The sequence below is a fragment of the Silurus aristotelis genome, assembly GCF_946808225.1.
Source record: "Silurus aristotelis genome assembly, chromosome: 25".
NCBI classification, from domain to species: domain Eukaryota; kingdom Metazoa; phylum Chordata; class Actinopteri; order Siluriformes; family Siluridae; genus Silurus; species Silurus aristotelis.
The window spans coordinates 14,678,339-14,695,436 of record NC_139598.1 but is presented as its reverse complement, the minus strand read 5'-3'; the positions used below and the strand labels follow the sequence as shown (position 1 = coordinate 14,695,436).

The 17,098-nt window shown below is 37.2% G+C and overlaps 2 protein-coding genes across 2 annotated transcripts; both read left to right on the top strand.

The window, feature by feature from the left end:
- Positions 1-2,110: 2,110 nt before the first annotated feature.
- Positions 2,111-4,177, top strand: acbd7 (acyl-CoA binding domain containing 7). The gene is made up of 4 exons (XM_083530469.1): positions 2,111-2,255; positions 3,445-3,562; positions 3,652-3,714; positions 3,861-4,177. The coding sequence occupies exons 1-4, from the start codon at positions 2,247-2,249 to the stop codon at positions 3,932-3,934; spliced, it is 264 nt and encodes an 87-aa protein (XP_083386595.1). The 5' UTR covers positions 2,111-2,246; the 3' UTR covers positions 3,935-4,177.
- A 2,500-nt stretch (positions 4,178-6,677) lies between these two features.
- On the top strand, positions 6,678-16,681 carry crot (carnitine O-octanoyltransferase). Its single transcript, XM_083530101.1, has 17 exons — positions 6,678-6,824; positions 7,511-7,629; positions 8,679-8,803; positions 8,942-9,123; positions 9,347-9,471; positions 10,464-10,572; positions 10,769-10,862; positions 11,146-11,271; positions 11,910-12,011; positions 12,090-12,173; positions 12,325-12,432; positions 13,052-13,182; positions 13,292-13,415; positions 13,631-13,709; positions 14,001-14,094; positions 15,412-15,531; positions 15,622-16,681. Exons 2-17 carry the CDS (start codon positions 7,515-7,517, stop codon positions 15,740-15,742), a joined length of 1,839 nt encoding a protein of 612 aa, XP_083386227.1. The 5' UTR covers positions 6,678-6,824; positions 7,511-7,514; the 3' UTR covers positions 15,743-16,681.
- The last annotated feature ends 417 nt before the right edge of the window (positions 16,682-17,098 follow it).

Here is a 17,098-nt window from a genome sequence, read left to right as displayed (position 1 = left end):
CACACCTCAACAATAAACTATAATGAATGGACATTCCATGTGCCCCAGATAAGGATGGGGGAAAATCCCTTTTGAGTCTGGTTCCTCTCAAGGTTTTTTCTCTTAACATCAATGAAAGTTTTAGATAAAATCAATGCATTATTTAAAAAATTATATTGCATTAAAATCAATGTATTTATTATTTACACTTGCACTTGTGTTATTGACATTTTGTGACATAGTTTAAGTCAAATGATTGAATTAAACTACAAACCTTAATACTATAAATATAGGAATCCTATAAATGTTGACTTGGTCCTAAAAATTCAGGAATTTTTGTATTTTGTTAACATAATAAATTAGCATGCAATAAAAATCTATGCTGCGTTTATGTTTTTAAGAGAGGTCAGAGGAAATGTCTTTAAAGCTGCTAAAACTCAAAAGCGTCTCAGCATTCACAATTGGGGTCTACTGGAGTCAAAAGCAGGAATTTTAAAGCTATAATAAAAGCTATAATATATATAAAAACTTAGCAACGGCTTAGCTAGTGAACCATATTAAAAGAAATCAGATTATTGCCTGGTTTGTAAAGACCCGTAATATATATTTTTTTTGTCTGGTTATTTTATCTTTGCCCCAACATTTTAATAATATTTTAAAAATAATAGAAAACATGACTCAAAAGCTGTACTTAAGAAACAACTCAATTGAATGCACAATTCAGTTCAATGCCTAATACAGATTTTCAGTGACCTCTAATCAGGGTTGGGCAAAGATACAAATAAAATACCAAATACCTCAACTTCCAGTGTATCAAAATAAACTACAAAATACAGCAGCCACACCATGTATCACAACAAACTACTATTTTTTTTATTAAAACTACAAATATTTTTACAAGGAAGCATGAAATGTCTTCACAAATCTTCCATTAATTGGTCTATTTGATTTGTTCCTTTATGATGTGTTATGATGTGTTATCCACATACATAGCTTTATATGGTTGAAATAACAATAAAAGTTTTTTGACTCATAACACTTGACTCATTTCACTGACTCAGTTGATTAAGTAAACAATGTTTGATAGCAAAAGCTTTTCTCGCAATAAATCTGCAAACTGTTAACAGATCAAATATTCACATACAATATTCCTGTGATCTCCCAGATGAAGATTAGTTTTAATGTAACCAACAGTTTAATGTTGAACAGTTTGTAAAAGACTCATAATTGTATCCTAATTTATTTCCTAGGTGTTTGGTAATGAAGGGCTGCTTCACATCAGCAGCACCTACTCAATGACAAACACGTCATTCATAAGAAGACGACTGATGGCACCTGCATTCATTGCAACTAGTTTCTAACTGATTCATCATTTGACTGTTATAATAAATATAATCATATATTATGTGTCATGCAATGTTATGCAAAATCATGTTCCCACTAAACAGTTACTTTAGTTAGGCTTCAATATTCAGCAATGACGTATTTATTTATGTCATTGGACGCCTATTTGAAAGCTGGCAGCCTGCACATTTCTTACCTTCATCACCTTCTTCCATATGCATATATTATTTGTTCTGATATGTGCAAACTACTAAGTAGGCACCAATCAGAGATCACGTTTTTATGTCGTCATCATGTAGAACTTCTTACGTATTTTATAACTTCACAAATACAAAACACTAAACAATTTAGATAGAAAATATGGAGCCATTTTCATCAACCCGATCAAGTACAAATGATAAGAACCTATTTTATATTTAAAATACTTGTATCATAAATACCGCCCATCACTGCCTCTTCATGCCTCTGAGAAGCTGGTTCTTATTTTTTATTTTATTTTTTCATATGCCATTTGTCTTTCCATTATTTCCATCTCATCTCATATAAATGGCACGAGCGACCAAATCAAATGTCGCCAAAGGCCCAATTTCTGCCCGCTGGCTTCAGTGTGGTCATATGTGGGTTATTTAAATGTTAGTGCGGTGATCATATTACTGTCTTTCCAAAACACACACACACACACACACACACACACACACACACACACACACACACACACACACACACACAGAGAGGGAGAGGGGGGGATGGGGGGGGGGAGAAAGAGAGAGAGACAGAGAGAGAGAGCGCGCGCCCGTTACTCTTATTATGGATTGTGCACGCGCTCTCTCTCTCTCTCTTGTCGTCTCAGCTCGACACGAACTGCGCAACTTAGCGGCAGATTCCGCGCGCGCTCGGACCGATCAATACTTCCGACGGAGAAAATGCTGCAGGTGAGAAACTCATGTCGTTTATAACATCGTGCACAATTTATTTTAATTTTTTCCTGTATGAGAACGAAAACGCGCATTTTTTCTGTCGTCTTTTTTGCATTTTTTTTAATTTTCCTGCAGGAAGATTTTTTAGCGCGTGTTACAAAATATGCTTTGTGACGTGTTCGATATCGATGTTTATTATTAATTGATTTGAGCATGCAATTTGTGCAAAAGGCGTCTGAGGTGTATCATTATTATAATAACAATAATAATAATAATAATAATTATTATTATTATTATTATTATTATTATTATTATTATTATTATTATTATTATTTAACAGCAGCTATCAGACACTTATGTTAAACAGCAGTGAGCATCTTTTTTGCCACATGAGGAAAAAAAAAAGCAATATATAGGATGAACATTCTGTGCACTGACTCATGCTGCCTGTCCAAGTGCATTTTGGGAAATCCTTATAATATGTAGCAGTGTAATATAATGCCATTAAGATTGTCTTGGAAAACACTGAGGCTTGAAATATAATCTGTGTAAGAATGTTAATGTGTGCATGGTTTGTTCTGTGTTGTTGTTTATGAGCATTTTACTGTACTAATAAACTAACCTTCTAGCCTTTAGGCAATAGACAAAATACAGAAAATCAGTAATGGAAAGAAAGGCATAAATAAATGGAATGCTTCTTTAAATTGTTAGTGACATAATTAAAACATTAATGAACATCTAGCATGAAAGAGGGACCACTTTGTGTATATAGTGATTTGTTTCCAGGACTGAAGAGATGCAGTACGTTTTTGCTGTGTAATGTTAAATTGGAGAAGGAGGTCAGTTAGTTCCTGCTTCTTTGTGATTCACTGCATGATCTTGCGGCTGTGAGGGGAGTTTCCTCTGGCATGCACAGCCATTTGTTAGTTGTTGGCTGAATAATAGACTTCCTACAGTAGAGGAATAAAGACCATGGCACACTGATTAATCATGGGCTTAGTGAGACCAACGGAGAGAAATAGGTCAAATATTCACAGGCTGGATTATTATTTTACCCAGTGTGAATTAAACGAACAAGGTGGACTAAATGTAAAGAAATGACATGCATTAACATGCTTTTTCCACATTAGTAAAGATTGCATGCTTTTTGTACCCAGAGGTAGTTGTCGGAATATATATATATATATATATATTGTTTTTCCAGGCAGAGTTTGAGAAGATTGCAGTGGATGTAAAACAGCTGAAGACCAGGCCATCCGACCAGGAGTTACTAGACCTGTATGGCCTCTACAAGCAAGCTACTGTTGGGGACATTAACATTGGTACTTTAAACCTTTCATCCTGACATTATATATAAAACAAAATTATAACAACAACAACAAAAAAACGGAAAGTGTCTTGTTTAATGCAGATGCACCTGGAATGTTAGATAGGAAAGGAAAAGCTAAATGGGATGCTTGGAATTCCAGGAAAGGTACTAACTGACTTTGTATTAATATTTGGACAATAACCCTATTTTGTAATATGTATTGGTTAGACACTTTGCATACTCAGGAATGCTCCTTCATGCTGTGTGATTTGCTCTCTAATAATAAACCCATCACCTTTTGTATTGAACAGGCATATCTACCGATGATGCCATGACTGCATACATCGGGATTGCCAAGGAAGTCATCAATAAATATGGAATGTGATCAGTTTTTATGCTTGGAATAGATTAACGCATGAACCCAAAAACTGTGAATGTGATAATTGCACACATAGATTTAAATAGTTAAGCCTGGTATTGGTGTCACTAATGTCACACTGTAATAGTCCCTTAAAGAGCAAGGAATAATGCTATTGTTTTTGCATACTACATAAAATAAGTTATACATTTAAAAAATTGTTGTGATTTGTGTTATTTCTTTGAATAATAATAATACTTTTCATACAGAGACATCCTCAAGTTTGTGATTAATATTTCCGTCTGATTTAGCACCTCTACATACGACTTCAGCACAATCTGTCAGAAGGAGTTCTTTGTCATGGAAAGCACTTCATTGGTATTCCAGTCTGGAGAGCAGAATGAGTGCTTAATGTGCACACTAACTACAAAACAAGTAGTAGGTTGTTCATCACAGTAAGAACTGAGCCAAACAAGTGGACACACTAAGAATATTAAAATTAAAATTATTATTGATTCGTCAGTGGCAGTCAGATGGAAAAAGAAATCGCCAAATTTCGTTTTATCTATTATAAGATTACTGCAGAAACTTAAGTGCCTCTGGTATTTGAATATCCAGGATCTTGACTGATATGGTTTGAGTTTTTATTCTCCATTAGCTTATACAAGAAAGTGATTTTGAGCATGACATATTTTAAATGGAAGATTTTGTCAGATTACCACCAGCTCCTACTGTGTCACCAGGCTGATAACTAATACTTGAATATATTATTGACTTGACCTGAGGCATCCAATGATGTTTATTGGTAATAAATATTATATTTTCCTTATGAATGCTATTATCTGCTGCAGACCATTTGGTGGGTTAAGGTTGAGTACAATTTTGGGCCAATATCAGTTTGTCCTTTTGGCTCCTAATGCCAACAGATTTAAAAACACATTTGAGCCAACTTTAGCATGTTGTCAGGGTTGTTATGAAAACTGCTCCATTTGTCAATGTTGAACTAACATTTTGCCAACTTTGGTGTGCCAATATGTAATAGCGTGAATAAATTGTACACATGAAGACATTAGTCATGAGCCATCAACAGAGCCATTATAAAAACACTTACAAAAATTATTACATTTATTAATAATTATAAGCACATCATTTTTTTTTAAGTACGTTTCATTGAAGAGTAACTAGTAATGATTTATTTACACAATATGACAGAACAGGTGGTGCAGTCATCTCCCAAATGTTGATATTTATTTATTTATTTATTTATTTATTTATTTATTTATTTATTCTTGGTCAGTCAGCTGATCTTTAGACACTATTCAGCAAGATTATACTACATCTTAGTCCTGCTGGCTGATGAGCTCATATGTGTACAGAGTCTAGAATCTGCTATTAGAAAGGCAAATCTGTGGTTGGCTTCATCACCATGACTGTAGCAGAAGAAACCATGTGATGATATTACATCACCCTAAGTAGAGTAACGAGTGTAGAGGGAAAGAAAGTGGAGATGGTTTGCGCACAAAACCCTAAGGAAATTCAGTGGAGGGTTTGTTTTGAACTGATGTATACAATCCTCAAAGGATTTATAGTTTCATGATGGAAAAAAAATCCATGCATCATATATATATATATATATATATATATATATATATATATATATATATATATATATATATATATATATATATATATATATATATATATATATATATGAAGAGAGAGAGAGAGAGAGAGAGAGAGAGAGAGAGAGAGAGTTTATTGTTCTCACCATTGTGTGAGAGGATATTGAAATTAAGACAGAACAAATATGGAATTATGTGGCCCAAAATCCGAAATATGTTTTATATATTATATATTTATATGTTTGATTCTTTAAAGTAGACACCTTTTGCTTTAATGAAAGCTTTGCACACTCTTGCCATGGTCGCAGTCAGCCACATGTGGTAATCACCTAAAATGATTTTACAACAATCTAGAGGAGATCCCAGAGGTGTTAAGTGCTTGTTGGCTGCTTTTCCTTCACTGTCCAGTCCAACACATCCAAACACCATCTCAACTGGATTTAGAACAGGTGATTGTGAAGTTATCTGACGCAGCACTCCATCAATCTCCATCTTCAACTAATAGCTATTGCAATTTAGAATACATTAAAAGTTTCCTGAGATTTTTTTTTTCCGGATTGACTGACTTTTATTTCTTAAAGTAGGAACAGACTATTTTCTCTTATATTTTTTTTTTTGGCAAAATTTATTATTATTATTTTTTTATATATTTTTTTACTTTTATTTATTTATTTATAAAAGAACAGCATAAAAAAAAGTATTTTTGCTGTTACTTCATTGGCTTCCTATTCTCACAGTTTAAATATACACAGACCAGAAATATCATTATGACATTATAACAATATGACCTGTGAGTGAATAACACTGATTGTCTCTTCATCATGGCACCTGTTATTAAACATTTTGTCCAAATTTGGCGTTTAGACGACTGGGTCAGAGCATCTCTATAACTGCAGCTTTTGTGGGATGTTCCTGGTCTGCAGTGGTCAGTATCTATCAAAAGTGGTACAAAGTAGGAACAGTGGTGATGTATATACAGTGGTGTGTGTGTGTGTTGTAGGACTTAATGGAGGTGGGTTAGCTCTAGTACTTATGGTACTTTTATTTTGAAATAGTCGACACACGCCGCCATTTTGCCTCATTACCTTCCTCGAGCTGTTTACAGGCAACTGTGTGAAAGGTCACTGAATCGGCGCACGGTTTTGAGTGAAATCTTTATTATTCAGTGTCACTGCACTGCGTCTTCCCTCTAACACCAACTACAACGTCTGCAACTGGACACAATCACCAGATGTTCACTTCTTGCTTCTGGGTCTCTTTCCTCTTTGCAGAACGGTTCATCTTTCTTTGAGGTGAGTTTGTGTTTATTTACCATGTGACAGTTACTATGTTGGAGAGGACACTGGTTTAAACATTAGATTTGGATTAGACAGTGCATTGGACAGCACAGTAGTATAGCACTCGAAAGGCAATTTGCAATGCATATGTCTTTTTTGCATTTTTATATAAAATTCTATATTTACTGTTTTACACTGTTTTTGGATTATTGCCACTTGTCTAAACAGGTTAGTGTTCAGTGCATGTCTAAATTATTTATTAAATTTCTAATGCATATGTAGCCTTTAATTGATTTTTTGTAGATTGATTATTTAATTGGACAGTAACAGAATCCTAGAAGCACAATTTGCATATGTAAATTTGCATACAGACTGTTATATCATTCTTATTATTCTGATTCTAATTGTTCATGTAATACTTGATTCTGGTTGGTCAGATTGGTGTTGGTTAAGAAGAGATTGTCAGCGCCTCTTTAACATCATGCAAAACATACTGAAATGATCTTTGCATTGCATTTCATGAAGGGGTTAATTATGTGCATAAACTGTTTGCAAGAATTGTTTGCATAAACTGTTACTATAAACTTTAGTGCAAGCTGTTGGTATGTTCAGTTTGATGGATCGAATATTATATCCTCACAGACATTACATTTATTTACAACTGAACTCACTGCTAATACACTGCTTTTCTCTTGTATTAAAGGTAATATGGATAATCATGCGTTCGAATCAGTGGCCGAGAGAACGTTCCAGTATCAGTCCACGCTGCCACCCCTGCCTGTGCCCTCTCTGGAGGAAAGTTTCAACAAATACCTGGACGCAGGTAAGATGAACTCCGTGCAGATGCTCCGTGCGTCGAAAGCACTGCTTTTCGGATGTTTTTTTCCATTTGTTTTATTGTGTTGCTCTCTTGTGTTTGTCTGGTAGATCAGATGTTGTTGCAGGAAAATCCTAGAATACCCCAAAAAATTAAATAAAAAATCTAATTATGACTAACATTTCTTTATGTAATATACATTGTGATGTTTATTTTTAGAATATTTACCCAAAATGATAAGGCTGTAAAATAAGGAGCCATTTTTAAAAGAAACAACTTTAGGCTATGAAAACATTGTTTTAAATAGTTATACATTTAAAATAATTTTCATTGTCATGTTTTTACAGATCCTGACCAATGCACTCTCGTTCTGTCGAGCCATGGTTTCTTTCTATCCACTTTTCCATACAGAGCTTTTACAATCATCTGCTTGTTCAATTCATATTCACAGAACTCCTTCAGAGTGACCTCATCATTGCCTCTCTCATAGTTTTGCAACCTACTGTATAGAGTTTACACTGGAAAATAGCAGTATATTATCATGTGAAGAGATTTTACAGACCATCAGAAATTTGTAAGCATGCAAAGGCATGTAAAGCTTTTTTTATTTGTGCAGTATAGGATGAGGTTTGTGTCGCAAGTATTTGAGAATTTGAACATTTTGATTTAAAAACATTTAACACTGTTTTGACCGTGTATGCCCTCATTTGTCATTGGATTGTCATCGAAATGAAATTGCTGCTTTTCCGCAGCGCTCAGATGCAGCCTTAATAAATTACAATCTATATTTGTTGAATTTAAAATGCGCTTTGCCAACAAAATCTCATTTTGTTTAGCTGAAAATTAAAAATTGTAGGTTTTCACCCAAATTTGCTTTATTTTACGTCAAACCTTATAAAAGCTTCACTATATATCGAAAAATATTCACAGGCACTTCATTCTTATAAAAACTTAAATATCAAAGAAAAAATAGAGCTACATGTGGTCATGGGGAAGGCAACTACACAAACTAAAATACACAACTTGTGATATTTTTTTTTATTTGATTTTTTCAGTGAAGCCTTTTGCTTCGGAGCAGACGTTTCGCAACACAGCAGCCATCGTGAAGCGCTTTACTGAGGGAATCGGGCAACACCTTCAGCAACGACTCCTTCAACGAGCCAAGAGCAGGCGAAACTGGGTAACACTGACACAATTTACATAGAATTCCTTTAATACTTCATTAATCTGATACATCTATTTAAATCTAAATCGATTGAAATGTAAAAGTATGGGACATTTCCTGTGAACTTCATGGTGTTTGTTTTTTTTTTTTTAGTTGGAAGAATGGTGGTTGGATGGCGCGTATTTGGAAGTTCGAATCCCGTCTCAGCTCTATGTGAACTTTGGAGGTCCAGGGCCGTACCTCGAGCACTTCTGGCCACCGTGTGATGGGACGCAGTTGGAGAGGACCAGTTTTGCAACATGGCTCACGCTTCAGTACTGGGACCTCATCCGCACGTAAGCATCGCTACTCGCATGTAATGCAAATGCCTATGTTACAGGAAAATTCAGACGTGACTGTTTGAGCATGAAACGTTCGATAGAAAATTACAAATTGTAGCTTGATGCCAAAATCACCAGTGATGCCGGATCAGATTCTCCAGTATATGGTTGATCCCACCTTCTGGTGTGGAAATTTTGTTATTGTTGAGTGTTTATTATGGTGTGTGTTTGTGTGTAGCGAGAAGTTGGCAATCCATAAAGCAGGAAACATGCCCTTTGATATGGATCAGTTCCGCATGCTCTTCTGTACCTGCAAAGTACCTGGTGTTAAGAAGGACAGCATTCTCAACTACTTTAAGACAGGTGTGTGTGTGAGTGTGTGTGTTGCAATACAGAAGTTGTGCATACGGGGTTGAATTTGAGTACAGAGGCGTGTCTCAGTTATCTGTGATTCTGACCTTTAGCCTTTTTTATTACTTTGCAATGTTCTCCTGCAGTATAATCTTGAGTGGGGAACAGTCATACATCCAGCACTACTGTTTGTAATTTATGTTATGGGCAGCATTAAATCCATAAATACATTTATATGGAAAAAGGTTTTGGCTGTATGTGGTTTTTCCTGAAACTGTTGCAATAATGTTGTAGGCACACAATTGTAGAACATGTTTTTGGATGTGGCAGCATTACATTTTCACTTCACTTGAACTAGGATACCCAAACCTGTTTCAGCATGACAATGCCTCTGTGAACAAAGCCAGCTTCATGGAGATACACCAAGTAGGAATAACTTTTACACCAATCAGACCTACTAAATATTGTCCCCATTTTAGTGCCAAAACAGACCTGACTGTTATATAAATCTGTGTTATTCACTTCACCTCTCAGTGGTCATAACGTTATGCCTGATTGGTGTATGGTTTGCATGGGTTGGAGTGGAAGATCTTAAGTGGCCCACTGCAGAGCTTTGACCTTAATTATATTGAGCACTTTTTGAATGTTTGAAATGCTACACTACACCCTCCAAAATCTCATAGAATCTTCACAAAAGAGTGGAGTTTATTCTAACAGCAAATGGGGACTAGATGTGTTATTGGATGTTCAAAAAGCCTTAGAATCTTATGCCCAGGTGTTCACAAACCATTTTACCTACAGTTAAATAAAAATGTAGGAATGTTTTACTTAAATGGTGGAAGGTGAAGGTTTTAATCTGAGAAACTGATGTAAAAGTAAAATAAGCACAAGCTATGAATTAGAATTTTGACACTACTTTTGGACTTTTGCCAACTTCGAATACAAATCCAGTGCAAAAATGTGTGTTGGAGTGCGAAAGATTTCACCTATGCTCTCTGTTGCAGAAAGTGAAGGCCCATGTCCCTCTCACCTCACTGTAATGTGTCGTGGTAGAATTTTCACTTTGGACGCTCTCTGTGACGGACGCATCCTTACTCCTCCTGAACTAATGAGGTGCAATTTTAATTGATTATTTTGTCTCGTGATTAAATCGTTTTTTAGGTTTTTTTGGATCAGGCCTCCAGTTGCCATTGTGTAAGTAAGAGTGTAAATATGTGAGATTGCTTAATAAACAGTTGTCCATGTTGGTATTAGGTATAAGTAATAATCAATATCGTGTTATTAGTGACGTGTGTGCGTGATGTTTTAGGCAGCTCACCTATATTAAAGAGAGCTGTGATGGAGAGGTCTCGGGTGATGGAGTGGCTGCTTTGACCAGTGAAGAGAGGACGAAATGGGCTAAGGTCAGATGCGAAATTGGGTCAAATTGTAATGTTACGTAGTTTTTCATAGCGCACGCTCAATACAATATACCAGTGGCAGGCCCTGTATGACACATCTAGGCCTTTAGTAGTGTCCTACCTGAATCAATCCACCTCAATAAACTGATTCATGATTTGATTCACTGAGCTGCCTAAACGAGCTGATTCACTGAGCTGCCGCACTAAGTTGCCTCAATGAGCTGATTCTCCGAGCTGCCTCACTCAGCTGCCTAACGTACTCTCACCTCATTATGTTTATCTCCAGGCACGAGAGCATCTGATCTCCATCGATCCTGTGAATAAGAACATCCTAGAGACTATCCAGAGCTCGCTGTTTGTTATCACACTGGATGACGCCAAACCGTATTCCACCCCGGAGAATTACACCTCGGTAATACCTACATACACCCACACAAAAAACACGTTATGCATGTTAAACAACTTTGACACAGTTATTAGAAAAATATATGGGACACAGATAACGCATAGTTGACACACAGGTTAACAGTAATGCATTCAATAGTGATGACATTATTGTTTCTGTAGTAAAAGATCGTTCTTTATTAACAGGGACTCCATTTTAGATTCCCTGATTTGCTTCATTTTTGGGAGCGTGTAGCACAATAGCCACAGCGAAGTGCCTGCAGGCAGGTTTCATGTTCATGGTTTTTTTAATTTAGTTTTGGTTTCTTCACGGGATAAGGGGCAAAGTCCGCACAAGGCAAATCTGGCGAGTAGGGTGGGTGCGGAAGTGAGATCATTTTTTACCGGCCAGAAACTCACGTGTGAGGAGAGCTTGGTGACAGAGCACGCACGTGGTCAGAATAGCAGATGTGGAAACGCACGTGGTCAGAATAGCACCAGTTGCATGGCTCCTCCTGGTGTACACACACTGTCACACTGACTTATTAAGGTCGGTGCTCCCTGTGACTGTGCGTCTATCTGCTGCCGGGTTATAAAACTAGTCTCGAAACTTTTTGATACACCGCGTATTTATTTTTTATTTATTTAATAATTTTTTACATATAGATGACCCTGCTGGCTCTGACAGGAGACCCCACTATTCGGTGGGGCGATAAATCCTACAACATGATCAGCTTCGCCAACGGCACCTTCGCCTCCAACTGTGACGTAAATCCAGCCTTATTCTTATTCTTATTATCATCCATTCAAGTCTGCATATTTTTGATTATTGTGTATTTAATACAGCACGCACCGTACGATGCCATGGTCTTGGTGTCGATGTGTTATTACATGGACCAAAAAGTGAAGGCTGCCGGCGGAAAATGGATGGTGGGTAAAAGTGTGTGTGTGTGTGTGTGTGTGTGTGTGTGTGTGTGTGTGTGTGTGTGTGTGTGTGTGTGTGTGTGTGTGTGTGTGTGTGTGTGTGTGTGTGTGTGTGTGTGTGTGTGGTTTTGTTTTAATATCACTGTGTTGTGTGCAGGGTACAGAAGTGGTACGAGACCTTCCTGATCCAGATGAGCTTGTGTTCACTGTAGATGAAAAAGTCCAGAGAGACATTACAATGGCTAAAGAGCAGTACAGCAAAAGCGTGAGTATTTATACCCAAGAAAGCTGGGGTCAGAGTGCAGGGTCAGCCATGAGGTTTAAGGGCCTTGCTCAAGGGTCCAAGAGAAGCAACTTGGCAATACTGGGGCTTGAACACCTGATCCTATAATTAGTAAACCACAGAGCCACTTAACAGCGATTGAGAAGGTCCGTGTGAAAAGGTAATAAATAAACAATCCCAGAATGCCTTTGGAGGAGAAACTCGATGTATATAGGCTAAGCAAACGTTGTCCAAAGTACAAATTACACGAAGGGTTAAAATAACTGTTATGCTTATTATAGTTTTATAATCACAGAGTAACTGATATCTGACCCATTCAGTATTTATTACTGAAACTGAGAATAGATTACAGGGTGTGAGGCCATGTAAAGATACACCACCCATGTAAAGGTACACCACCCAAATTACTGTATGGCATTAAGGGGCTTGCGTGTGATGATGGTGGACGAAGCAGTGTAATTAGTCGGACAGTATCAAGATGACACCCTCGAGCCAGCTCACTTTGTTTATGGAGAATTTCGGATAAAGTGTGGAAAACACGCTCCACCCCATCCCCCATACAGCAACCGATCACAAAAATTTTATTATTTTTTCTGTCCAGACTCAAGATCTGCAGCTCATCTGCTATGCCTTCACCTCTTTTGGGAAAGCAGCAATCAAAAAGAAGAAACTTCACCCGGACACATTTGTACAGCTGGCAATGCAGTTAGCGTACTACAGGCAACATGGAAAGTAAGTGATGCTGTCCTGCTTATCGTTTCTCAGTGGGAGGATTTTGAATACATCACATGATGCAAGAATGGTGGTACTAGTGATCTTTCTTTTTTCTTTCCTCTGTCAGACCTGGGAGCTGTTACGAGACCGCTACCACACGTCGTTTCTATCATGGACGAACAGAGACTATGAGGCCGTGTACAGTGGAAGCCATCCAGTTATGCAAAGTCATGCTGAATCCCTCAGTGACTGTAAGCAGCTTGTAATAAAACAGTAACTTTGGAACCTACATGACATGGACAAAGGGGAAGGGGCGGAGCTAAGTTCAAGACTGAGCATGAGAAATCTAGTGAAATCTGTTTGATAACAATTAAGCTAATATAATTTTTTGTTAATATACCTATAGTATGGCGTGCACCTTTTAATCTTTATTCGAGATTTTATTTTCATGAGTGTCCCTTCACAGGCTGAAGAGAAAAGAAAAACTGTGCTCAGTGCTTTCAACAAACACAACAAGCTGATGGAAGAGGCTCAGAAAGGAAAAGGTATAAAATATGCCTTAAGTGGTTTTAGTCACGTGGAACTGTCACGCAAAAATGTTTAGTGTAAAATCACTTGAAATACTGTCGTGTGGCACACCGCTGCATGATACGTGTGAAATACTGTGATGTGAAACTTTTCCACTTGAAACTGCATCACATTAAATCTCCATTATTTAAAACTCTAAAAATGCACATAAATATATGTGGATTTTGGGGATTTTAACGACATTAATACATTAGTTCGAATCTTTACATTTTTATTGTTAAATTAACATTATTTAATAATTTTTTAAGGCTTTGACAGACATCTTTTGGGCCTGTACATGATCGCCAAGGAGGAAGGACTTCCTGTTCCTGAGCTTTACACTGACTCTCTCTACACTGAGAGGTATGTCGAATTTTATTTACCCGGATTGGTGCAGAAAAACTAAACATGCTGATGTAGGACAAATGTATATACACTATGGCTGCATTTACACTTGGCATTAACATGCGATCACTGTGATCCGATCAAGAAGATAGACTTCTCCATCATGATAACCATTCGGGTCTGTTTTTCACTACGCAATATTTAAATAAGTCTGCAGAAGAGGAAAACCATTTTCAGTTGCGGGACATCATACAAATGAGGAGGCTGCATTCAGTAATAAAGTGGATAGATTCCGTTGTGGAAACAGTGGATCACGAGAACGTTGGCAGCTGTTGTGGGAAAAAATCTGCGTTCCTTATAGAGAGTGAGTGGTTCTGCAACTTTCAGGTGCGATGTACTCCGAACTCGATTGTAACGCAAAACCACACAGCTGCGTGCAGCGGTAGAGAGGGGCGGGGTTTTGCGTGAAGTCGACCTGCAAATGCAGACACGACGGCCGGATTGCGTTTACGTTACACAGATCCGATCGCAATGCGTCCTCGACTACCTCTGGACCAGGACACGCTGATCAGATAACATTCCGTTCAGAAGCACGGTTACACTTGTGTTTTCAATGTGTATATAGACAACATCTGGATACAGGTTGCATGTTAATGCCAAGTGTAAATGCAGCCTCTATAGACAAAAGTATTCTGACTTTTCCAGTCATTTGTGGTTCTTCCCCCAAAATGTTACCATAAAGTTGGAGGCACATCAGGACAGGCTGAAATTTCCCTTCACTTGAACTAGGAGACCAAAACCTGTTCCAGAATGACAGTAAACCTGTACACAAAGCAAAATCCATGAAGATATGCTTTACATGGTTTGGAGCAGAAGATCTTGAACAGCTTGCTATAGAGCTTTGACCTCAACCATGTTACACCTTTGGGATGAATTGGAACGATTACTGCAACCCCAGGCCTCCTTACCTCACCTACATTAGTATCTGATTTTTACTTAACAATGAGCACAAATCTCCAGAAGTACACTCCAAAATCTAGGACATCTTCCCAGAGGAGTGGAGGTTATTCTACCTGCAAATGGGGGATTAAATGTGGAATTGGATGTTCAGAAAGCACATACTAATCTTTTGGTCAGATGTCTATAAACATTTGTCCATACAGTGTATAATAGTAAACATAATCATTATGATTGAATTCATTACGAGGACCAGTTTCAAGACATTTTAGTAATGACATGCTGTTGAATTATATATTAAAGGAATTATTGAAAGAAATGCTCAATAATAAATATAGACAAAATGACGAAGAACGTTGTCTGTGTTTCTCTGAGCAGCGGCGGAGGAGGGAATTTCGTCCTTTCCTCCAGCCTTGTCGGCTACACCACTGTTCTGGGGGCCGTCGCTCCCATGGTGCACCAAGGCTATGGCTTTTTTTACCGCATCCGTGACGACAGGTAAGATGGGAAGTGCAAGCAAACCGCCCAGTTGTTGAGCCTCAGGATATTATTAATAGATTGCTTATTTTTTTTTGCTTCCAATTTTAGGATCGTCGCATCCTGTACCGCCTGGAAATCCTGTCCAGAGACGGATGCCGAGACGTTTTTCCAGAACTTGTGTACTTCCTTTCATGAGATCATGCAGGTCATGACTCTGTCCAACCTGTAGGGCAAAACTGGGCAACTGAGTACTTTCTTTTAGTACGATTTCTAGCTAATGTACACAAGCTGACATTGATCAAAGTGCCTCTAGCTGTTTAAAACCTCAGGCTTCCATTTGATACGATTTAGATTCCGAAGTAAACGGGTTGAGTAGTCTTTTTCCAAAATTTTTCAGCTTTGCAGCTGATCTAGCTTGTCTACGTGGCGTTAATTCGCAAATGATTATTACACAAACATAGAAATTATTTCTACAAAGCAATAGTGTGTAAAATAATAAAATTTTTCGAATCGAAAAATCGATCCAATTAGTCCGATAGTTACACCTGTAGCAACTAAAGCATTTAAATTCAGTAAGTAGTAATAAAAAATAAACAGAATATTCATAAAAGGTTCTGTTTAACCAAACAGCACTTCAGGTTGTTTTACACCTCCTTTTCTCTCGGTTGAAAAACTTTCTTAATTTGTAATGTGGAAGTCTCCAGAAAGTTGTATTCAGGCTTAGGTCTTTCCACTTTTAATCTTATATATTAACGTCCATCCTTCCTCGAATTTCCACTAGATTTTGTAGTGTGCTTGTGGTGATTTATGCTCATTTAATGACAGGGATGTTGGTAAAGTCAGGTACTAATGAGGCCTGGGGTGCAGTCAGCATTCCAATTCATCCCAAAGGTGTTTAATAGGGTTGAGGTCAGAGCTTTATAGCAGACCTCTAAAGATCTTCCACACCAAACAATGTAAAGGATATCTTTATGGAGCTGACTTTGTGCAAAGAGGCATTGTCATGCTGGATCAGGTTTGGGTCTCCTAGTTGAAATTTAGTGCTGCCAAATCCAAAGGCATTCTATATAATATTCTAAAAAAAATAGTACAGTTAAACTCAAACATAATTGCTGTCTGGATTTGGTAGATAATTATTTAATTAACAAATTGTATGCATCAAATGAACCATATGGTTCAGTTTCAAGATGAAACCCAGCACTTATGTTCAGCTCATTTACTGGCATTACTTTACAGATCGAAACTCTATCCACAGCTGCTCTAGAGCCGGTGCACAGAAAATGCAAAATAACACTTATCTATATCAATGTTGAATGTATAACATATACTTTAAATCCACCACGCAAAGATCAATGCAAGAAAACTGAAACAATGCAGTCATTCATACTTCATTTCATTACTGTAAGTTTTCTCAGTTTTATGCTGTTTTGCTCAGTTTTATTTCACAGAAACCGTTCTTTTGTGCTGCTTATATTTCTGTATTTTGATTATAGATAAAGAATGTTTGACTTGTACTGTATTATTATTATTACTAACCATTTAAGCAATTTTTTCTTCCCATGCAAATGTGGATTTGATTAGCTTT